This window comes from Pyrus communis, chromosome 1, assembly GCF_963583255.1.
Source record: "Pyrus communis chromosome 1, drPyrComm1.1, whole genome shotgun sequence".
Taxonomy (NCBI): Eukaryota; Viridiplantae; Streptophyta; class Magnoliopsida; order Rosales; family Rosaceae; genus Pyrus; species Pyrus communis.
The window spans coordinates 22,403,134-22,413,806 of NC_084803.1; the positions used below are offsets into that span (position 1 = coordinate 22,403,134).

At 35.9% G+C, this 10,673-nt stretch overlaps 1 protein-coding gene across 1 annotated transcript; it reads right to left on the reverse strand.

The window, feature by feature from the left end:
- Window positions 1-211: 211 nt before the first annotated feature.
- On the reverse strand, window positions 212-1,303 carry LOC137724683 (uncharacterized mitochondrial protein AtMg00810-like). The gene is made up of 2 exons (XM_068463417.1): window positions 496-1,303; window positions 212-273 (listed from the first exon to the last, which is right to left on the reverse strand). The coding sequence occupies exons 1-2, from the start codon at window positions 1,301-1,303 to the stop codon at window positions 212-214; spliced, it is 870 nt and encodes a 289-aa protein (XP_068319518.1).
- Between the last annotated feature and the right edge of the window lie 9,370 nt (window positions 1,304-10,673).

Genomic DNA, 10,673 nt, shown 5'->3' on the forward strand with positions numbered 1-10,673 from the left:
TGCCATACTCCTTAATTAGAGGAAATCAACCACAAGTAAGGAGTGATTTACACTTTTCTGTCAAGGAAAACACAGCAGCCTATGCTGCAACTAGGCAGGCAAAGTTGACAAAAAAATGCCATGATTTTTGGATTACATAATCTACATAATCTGTCTAGGGTTAGTTGGTAACTCTCAATACTCCCCCTCAAGCTAGATCGGGTAGTATAGTCTAACCAAGCTTGCCTTGAAGACGCTGAAAATGTGCAGATGATAGAGCCTTAGTGAACACATCTGCCAATTGATCATAAGTGCGAGTAAAGATTGTTTAAATGTGTTGTGATTGAACTTAAGCCCTGATGAAGTGACAATCAACTTCATTATGTTTGGTCATTTCATGAAAAAATGGATATGTAGCGATGTGCATGACTACTTGATTATCACACATGAAAGACATGGGAGTGGTACTTGAGAACCCTAGGTCAAACAAGAGGCTTTTGAGCCAAATCAATTCACATGCAGTAGCAGCCATGGCTCGGTACTTAGCTTTAGCACTCGAGCGGGCAATAACTTCTTGTTTTTTACTCTTCCAAGTAACAATGTTGCCTCTAACAAATGTGCAATAACTAGTGGTGGATTTTCTGTCAATTGCATTGCCTGCCCAATCAGCATCAATGTATGCATGAATCTCAATGGAATGATTGTTACGCATAAGAATACCCTGATCGATGGACCCTTTGAGATAGCAAATGATCATTTTAACAATATTGAGATGTTCAACTGTGGGTGCATGCATGAATTGATTGACCAAGCTGACAGCAAAAGTAATGTATAGACGAGTGAAGGTAAGATAGATTAGTTTACCAACCAATCTATGATAATATGTGACATTTTTTAGTGCTTCACCATCTATGGTAAGCTTGAGTTTGTTGTCGATTGGGGTGGCAACTGGTTTGCAATTAGTAAACTCAGCTTCCTTGAGTAGATCCATGACATATTTTTGTTGGTTTAAAAATAAACCTCTTCGTGAGGTTTCCATCTCAATGCCAAGAAAATACTTCAACTTCCTAAGATCCTTGATGGCAAAGGTTTGATGTAGGGAGGCTTTTAGGGCTTCAATTTCAAAGGCATTGTCACATGTGATGATAAGATCATCTACATAAATAAGAACCACCAACTTCCCACTAATTCCATTGTGCACAAACAAGGCAGAATTAGCATTGCTTCTATGAAAACCTTCCATTTCCAACACTGAGCTAATCTTGGCATACCAAGCTCTTGGTGATTGCTTCAAACCATATATAGCCTTGGCACACCATGCCATCCTTTGTTAGAGAGTAGCCTAGGGGAGTTTGCATATATACTTCCTCTTGAAGCTCTCCATGAAGGAAATCATTTTTAGCATCCATTTGATATAACGACGAACCACAGTTGATAGCAACAAAAAGTAACACACGTACTATGTTCATTTTTGCTATTGGAGCAAAGGTTTCCTTGTAATCAACCCCAAAGGTTTGGGTGAAACCACGAGCAACAAGCCTAGCTTTGTGTCTCTCTATTCAACCATTAAACTTGAGTTTAGTTTTGTAGACCCAATGACTCCCAATTGCCTTCTTTCTTGGAGGTAATTGAACGATACTGCAAGAACAGACATTGGATGTGCTTATAAGCAGTTGGATTACTCCTCATATAACTACCAATTGTTATTGTAGTCGAACCAACTTTCTTTATGATATCAGAACATGTTGTCCCATGTGTGAAGCCCAGCGATCAGACGTGGTCCACGTCACCCCGTTAATTAGGTGATGAGAATATAATCCTATAAAATATGTGTCTAGCTTGATAATGACTTGGATTGTAATTTGAATATTTGTACACTCTTTCAAAAAAAAAAAAAAAAAAAAAGATTGGAAATAATTTAGGTATGTATTGTGGTAGTAAATTTTTGCCATCCTTACTAAATTGTACCTAGAAAACAATTAACTCCTTTGATCAAAGACCAAAACCTAACGCGCCTACTAGGTTTGGGGAAGGGGTGGGAAGGGGGTTGGCCAATGGATATTCGATGTCTAAGTCAGTAACTCTGAAAAGAGTGAGTGTTTAGGGTTTTTCTAAGTAGCAAAAAGCTTACCAAAGTTTGGTAAAGTTAAGGCATTTATAGGGACGTGGCCGGCCTAGGTGTAGGGTTTTGCTCTATACATGGTGACTTCCCATTGGCAAAGGTTGTGTCATCCATAGAATGAATGAGGAAATAATATTCTCAAGATATTAATTAGGAGATAATATCTTGGGACGATGATGGAGGTATCTCTCATTGATTGTGATGAGGATTCCTTACTTGTTTGAGTTGTTCTTCAATTGGGAATGTAATTAATCCCATCTTTAAAGCCTTTTACTTTTCCATGCCACGAGAAGGGGGGAGCTTTGATGATGTAGAACAAATGGCATAATGGATCGAGGAGGAGATGAACCTTTAGAAGACAAAGGGACATAATCATAAAAGAGGTGTTATTTTCCCATAAAAGTGGCTTGAGCCATTTTTCATAGAAATTCGTTAAAACAATTCTCCCACAAAAGTTGCTTGAGCCATCTTTTGCAGAAAATCATCAAGCAACAGTCTACTAATAAATGAAGTCTTTTGGGGTTTCAAGGGCTTTATTATATGTCAGTTATTTTCATTTTAATTTCCTAAGTCTTTTGAGTTTTCCAAGAGGTTGTAAAAGGCTTATTTAAGCCATGGCTTTGTAATCATCTTTTCACTTTTCAATCAATTAATCAAATTATCCTTTAGGATTTCTGTCAAACTAGTGGACTCCAGTAACTTTGTTTTACAATGGATTACGCTGGTAACCCTTTCATTGCTTCGTACTGCGTCAATTGGTACCAGAGCGGGTTTCTCCCATCTTTGCATTGTTGATTATCCTATCTATCCATGGGTGACCGTGATCGTGAACCTACCCCTATCACTTGAGCGAACTTGGACGCTCAAGCTAAACAGATTACAAATCTAACTACGCAAATAGGAGAACTTCGTGAAATGTTGGTCGAAGCCATTAGTCCAAATAATCATAGAGTTGCTAGAGTCAATAATCTAAGAGTTCCTAGGCTCCATGTTCAAGACAACGAATTAGAGTCCAAAAAAGAAGATGTGGAACCACACCCGGCTAACAATCCAAATCATCAAAACCGCAACAACTTTGATGACTTTCAGGTAAGGCCGACATTCCAACTTTTGCGGGAAACCTTAAAATCAAAGACTTCCTGGATTGGCTAGTTGAAGTAGAAAGATTCTTTGATGTCATGGAGGTTCCCGAGACAAAGATGGTGAAGATGGTGTCCTTCCGTCTCAAAGAAACTACCGCTGTTTGGTGGGATCAATTATAAAATACCTAGTAAAGGCAAGGAAAGAATCGAATCCGCACTTGGAGAAAATGAAGCAACTATTGATGGATCATTTCTTACCTGCGGATTATGAAAAGCTTTTGTATTGTATGTACATCAGCTGCGTCCAAGGTAATATAAACGTGATTGAGTATACGAATGATTTCATGAGACTTGCAGAGCGAAACAATATGACGAAGACAAAAAATCTAAGGGTTGCGAGGTTCGTGAATAGATTGAAACCTTCTATTCAAGAAAAGATTGGGCTGCAAAATCTGTGGAGTTTGCAAGAAGCCATTAACATGGCCTTGAAGGAGAAGATAATAGAGAAAGAAAGGCGACAAACCTCTTTTCAAAGGAATGTGACAGAGCATTTTGAAAACCCTATTGTCTCATCCACCAACAAAGGGAAATCTGTGCCATAAAGTTCGGGAGGGTCGAAACCTTCAAATTTTCCTTCTCGAGCATCAAATAAAAGGAGTAGCAGAACTTTTAACAAGGGGCAGAATAGAAACCAACCTCCAAGGGAGGATCAGTACGCCAAACTTATGGGAGACATTTGTTATTGTTGCAACAAAATTGGGCATCGATCTAATGTTTGTCCCGAACAGAGACAAGCTAACTTGTTAGAGGCTGAAGGGAACCAAGAAGTAGATTATGAGGAAGAAAAAGTTGGTGATGATGACTATGAAGGCATTGAATTCGCAACTGAATGAGGAATGGATCACCTCACTTTGGTGTTGCAGCGAGTTCTTTTAACATCAAAAGAGGATAGGCAATGACATTGCTTTTTTCGTTCTCTTTGCTCCATCAATAGCAAAGTTTGCGAAGTGATAGTAGATAATGGAAGTTGTGAAAATTTTGTGGCCAAGAATGTGGTGGAGCGTTTATAGCTACCAATGGAGCCTCATGTCACCCTATACTCACTTGGATGGGTAAAGAAATGACCTTCCGTCTATGTCATAGAAACTTGTTGTGTCCTACTTTCCATTGGTAAGCATTACCGTGATGAAGTACTTTGCGATGTTATTGATATGGAAGCTTGTCATATACTGTTAGGGAGACCGTGGCAGTTTGATATGGATTCAACATTGAAAGGTCGAGATAATGTGGTGTTATTTACTTGGAATAATCGAAAGATTGCGATGGCTCATGTTTCACCCTCAGAAGTACCAAAAGCAAAGAATACTAGTTTCCTCGATCTAACTAGTGATAAGCAGGAGATTAAAAGGGTCATAAAAGAAGCAGATTCTTTCTTTCTGATCATGATGAAGGGACTATTGACAAAAAACAAAGAAGAGGAACAAATCTCTTCAAAAGTGCAGCAATTATTGGAGGAGTTTCAAGAAATCATTTATGACAAGTTACCTAACGAGCTTCCTCCCATGATGAACATTAAGCATCAAATTGATTTGGTACCTGGAGCTAGCCTACCAAATGTGCCGCATTATTGAATGAGCCCTGCAAAAAATGAGATTTGAGGGAACAAATTGAACACTTGCTGCGAAAGTGAGAAAGTATGAGCCCTTGTGCAGTACTTGCCCTATTGGTTCCAAAGAAAAGAAAAAGGCATGGCGTATGTGTGTAAACAGCCAAGCTATCAATCGAATCATCATCAAATACAGATTTCCAATACCTCGGTTAGATGACATGTTAGATGTGCTTGATGGTTTCGAAATTATTTTCAAAAATTGACCTTTGCAGTGGCTACCATCAAATTCAAATTAGGCCTAGAGATGAGTGGAAAACAGCATTCAAGAGCAAGGATGGATTGTTCGAGTGGCTAGTGATGCCATTTAGATTGTCTAATGCGCCGAGTACCCTCATAAGGCTCATGAATCAGGTTCTTCATCCTTTTATTGGTCTCTTTGTTGTGGTTTACTTTGATGACATCTTAATCTATAGCAAGACCAGAGAAGAACACATGATGCATTTGAGACACATTTTGGGTGTTTTGAATGAAAATAAATTGTATATGAATCTCAAGAAATGCATATTTTGTACAAATAAATTGTTATTTCTAGGATTTGTGGTTAGTGAGAATGGTATTCAGGTGGATGATGAGAAGACCAAGGCCATTCAGGTGGTTAGTGAGAATTGTTATTTCTAGGATCCGAAGTCTGTTTCCGACGTGAGGAGTTTCCATGGCTTGGCTACTTTTTATCGGAGATTTGTGCGGCATTTCAGTAACATCATAGTACCCATTACAGAATGTTTGAAGAAAGGAAAGTTCCATTGGGGAGATGAATAAGAACAAAGCTTTGTTTTGATCAAAGAGAAGCTTTGTACTGCTCCAGTATTAGCTCTTCCAAATTTGAGAAAGTATTCGAAGTCAAATGTGATGCAAGTAGAGTGGGAGTGGGTGCCATCCTTTCCCAAGAGAAGAAACCTATAGCTTTTTTCTCTGAAAAGCTAAGTGAAGCCCGTCAGAAATGGAGCACTTATGATCAAGAGTTTTATGCGGTGATTCAAGCTTTAAAACAATGGGAACACTATCTCATTCAGAAAGAATTTGTGCTATTTCGGATCATCAAGCCTTGAAGTTTATTAACAATAAAAAGCATGTTAATAAAATGCATATCAGATGGGTAACGTTCTTGCAAAATTTTTCATTTGTAATCAAGGACAAATCTGGAGCTCAAAACTATGTTGCTGATGCCTTGAGTAGACGAGCATCGTTGCTAATCACTCTTTCCCAAGAAGTTGTGGGGTTCGAGCGCTTGAGTGAGTTGTATGCAACCGATGATGATTTTCAGGAAATGTGGAGGAAATCCATTAATCATGAACCTACGGCAGATTACTCTATCAACGAAGATTTTCTATTCAAAGCTAAAATTATGTGTTCTTGTCTCTTCCTTACGGGAAAAGCTTATTCGAGATTTGCATGGTGGAGGATTAAGCGGTCATCTTGGTCGTGATAAGACGATAACAAGTTTGGAAGAGAGGTACTTTTGGCCACAATTGAAATGGGATCTTGAAGCTATTGTGAGGAAGTGTTACGCTTGTCAGGTTTCAAAGAGACAAGTCCAAAATACGGGCCTTTACATGCCTTTACCCGTTCCTAATGATATTTGGGAAGACATTGCTATGGATTTTATGCTCGAGCTACCCCGAACGAAAAGGGGAGTGGATTCCTTTTTTGTGGTGATTAACAGGTTCTCCAAGATGGTTCATTTCATTGCTTGCATAAAGACCGCTGATGCATCGAATATAGCCAAACTGCTTTTCAAGGAGGTTGTTCGATTGCATGGGGTACCTAAGTCCATCACTTCTAATCCAGACACCAAGTTCTTGAGTCATTTCTGGATTACATTATGGAGGAGTTTTGGGACTACTTTGAATCGAAGTACTACTGCACATCCCCAAACTGATGGATAAATGGAGGTCACAAATAAGACTCTTGGTAACATGGTTCGAAGCATTTGCAGAGAAAAACCAAACAATGGGATTATGCCCTACCTCAGATGGAGTTTGCTTATAATAGTGTCGTGCATCGTGCTACGGGTAAGTCACCATTTTCCATTGTTTACACTGCCACTCCTCATCTTCTGGTTGATTTGGTGAAATTACCTAGGGAACATGGACTTAGCATTGCTGCAAAACATATGGCTAAAGATGTGGTGGCAACTCATGATGAGGTCAAGCAATGACTTGAACAAACCAATGTTAAGTATAAGGAAACAACGGACAAACATGGGCAGGTTAAAGTGTTCAAGGAAGGAAATTATGTCATGGTGTTCTTGAGAAGATAACGTTTTCCTGATGGAACTTACAACAATTTAAAGCCATGGAAGTATGGTCCATTCCAAGTTATCAAGCGAATTAATGACATGCTTATGTTATTGATTTGCCGGATTCTATGGGTATTTCCAATACTTTCAATGTTGCTGATTTGTATAACTGCCATGAGGATGAAGTTCTTTATCCTGATCGTAACTTAGGGTCAAGTTCTTTGGAAATGGATGGGAATGATGTAGAACAAATGGCAGAATGGATCAAGGAGGAGATGGACCGTCGGAAGAGAAAGGGACATAATCATAAAAGACATGTTATTTTCCCATAAAAGTGGCTTGAGCCATTTTTCACAGAAATTCATTAAAACAATTCTCCCACAAAAGTGGCTTAAGCCATCTTTTGCAGAAAGTCATCAAAACAACAGTCTACTAATAAATGGAGTCTTTTGGGGTTTCAAGGGCTTTATTATACGTCCGTTATTTTCATTTTAATTTTCTAAGTCTTTTGAGTTTTCCAAGAGGTTGTAAAAGGCTTATTTAAGCCATGACTTTTTTAATCATCTTTTCACTTTTCAATCAATTAATCAAATTATCCTTTAGGATTTCTGTCAAACTGGTGGACTCCAGTAACTTTGTCCTACAAAGGATTACGCTGGTAACCCTTTAATTGCTTCGTGCTGCGTCATTTGAGCAATCGTAATCTACTTGAACTTCCAGAGATGCTAAGCTATGCGTGGGAATATTTGTGTGCCCTGCTCATTTAATGTGGGCCTTGTCTTCTTCAGAGTCTACATTCGGCCTCTAGGATTTTTGAAATTATTTTTAGCTCCACATGTATGGCAAATGAAGGGAAAAAAAAAAAAAAAAGAGAAACAAATAAGTAGAGAAAGAAGTTTCAATCATTTAGATATTAGAAATATTCAAAGCAATATTTGAATCACGTGTATTTTATATACAACTTTGGATTGAGCATTAGCTGCATTACCTTGCTTTATTTTAGAAAGGGATAGTTTAGTTGTGGTCTATGGTTTTTAACTGTTATAAAATCAAACCTTATGCATTTTAGGTTTTTTTATTGAAGTCGCTCTTCTGCCACATAAATGACATAATAATAAAAGAAATGCAATAGTACTAATAAATACTCAACTGTTTTTTTGCTTTCATTTACACTACCAATTCAATTATTCAAAATTGCTTATGGATTTTAATAAAAATAATAATAATAATAATAATAATAATTGCATATGGGTGCATTCTAGTTTATAAAAAAAAAAAAAGGGGATTTTATTTTATTTTTATAAAATATGAGTACATGTATATAATAAAAGTTGGCTACATTTTACATATAAAAAATTAGTACATTTATATAAAAATGTGGGTACATTTTACATACCAAATTGATACATTTAATACAAAAAAGAGAGGAATGTTTTATATAACAAAAAATGGGTACATTTTATATAAAAAAACAATGGGTACATTTTATATCAAAAAAATAATGGTATATTTTAGATTAAATAAATAAATAAATTTTACATTAAAAAATGGTACTTACAAAAAAAAAACAAAAACAAAAAAAAGGATACATTTTGCGTATAAGAAAGTGGTACATTTGTATAGAAAAATGGGTACATTATAAATAAATTATGGGTACAAATAAAAGGTTAAAAAAATTATGAGTACAAATAAAGTTTAAAACATAAGGGACAAAAAGAAATTAATATATGGGTACAAATTAAAATTTAAAAGAAAATTGGTACAATTTAAAAAAAAAAAAGGTTGCAAATTAAAAATGAGTACAAACTAGAAATAGAAATATATGATAAAAAGTTTAGCCATAAATATAAATATACCGAATGAAACGGTTCTAACACTAAATGAATATATTTAAAAATAAAATTTAATTATCTTGACATTTAAATGTTTTATTTTTGAAATAATTAATGACGTTTATTAAAACATAAGGACCTTAATAAAAAATTGAAAATGAATAAGGTTTTAATCAATAGAGTAGAAAAATAGGGATGAGAACCTAATTTCTCCTTTTAGAAAATAACAACAAAATTTTAGACTATTGAGCGAGATATACGCAACGATTGTTTCCCTACCACACATTATTTAACTCATAACCATTTGCTGCTGCATAAGCTGGCTAATTAGTCTTAATTTCCATTGCGATCCCTACATTACTATGCTTTATTTTAAGGATGGGGTTATAGTGTTCAACGTTTATCACCTTAATCTTATTAAATAAAAAGTGAAATACAAATGAGGGGACATAAAGTCAAACTTTGTTGAGGAAAAACATAGCGAGAAGTACGGTAGGGGAACCAAAAATCAACCCAACATACAAAGAAACTATCAAGTAAAAATAATCTGAAACGGTAGCTGATAGAAGCAGAAATGTCATGAATATAAGTAGAGGCTGCACATTAAAAAATGTTGGACCACCAATAATATACATCATTATGTGCACCAAAATTAGCAAAAACATCAACCACACAGTTGCCCTTGCAAAATATATGTAAAACAAAAACACGCATTCTTAAACAATTTCTCCAATCCACTACGGCCCTGTTTAGTAGCTTGGACTGTACTGACTATTTCTGTCGGATAGGATAAATAGCCATCAAATAGTACTGACTAAATTAGTCGGGCGTTTAGTGCAGTATCAAACTAATGACCGTATTATTTATACCGTGTTTGGTACTGAACCGGATAAGAAAAGGGAAGAAAAATAAATTTTGACAAGTCTTTGTTTGTTTGTTGAACTTTTTTCATATTTATACCTATTGAAAACCACACAAATTTTTAAATAACAAAGAAAAATAGTAAATTCCATACTTCAAATTCAAAATATTTTCTAATAACATAAAAGAAGGTTCACAAAACACAACTACAGTTGTTACGTTATATAGATTAATTCAACCGCATATCCAAATTCACAAAATATACAAATGCAAGTTGGTTTCAGTAAGAAACAGTTTGTCCAAATAGCCAAAATATATGCATGCTGCTGCTTTGCGTTCAGTAAGAAGAAATATGTCTAAGTACCAAAAATATATACATGCTGCAACTTTTAACAAAAGATATGCATGCTGCTTTTAACAAAATATATTGTTGTTGTTTTCCAATGTCAATTGCGGTTACTTTGTCAAAGTAACATGAGTACGAAGGATTTTTTTCATTGCACCATCCAAAGACAAGAATGTTCTCTCATTTTGTGCCTTTTCGAAAAAGATATTCAGTGCCTTTATTTGATCCCCAATACACAAATCCATCTTTGACAATTCTGAAGCAATCTCAGGTTATCGATCCACTCTTTTCTGAAGCAATTCTTGTATCTTTGACAAATACAAGAAGACATGATCATTGGCTAATTAAAGCAAAAATGCAAAGAAGATTAAACATCTGCAGTAGTAGGATACAAAAAGAATACAAGCATACATGGGTAAGGAAGCTCAAGAAAGATAATAACGTTAAACTACTATCTTACAAGGAATCCATGTTCCCCTAAACCTTCATAGTCTCAGGTGCTACGTAATTATAAAGCCTGAACAACACACATTTGAAACTTAA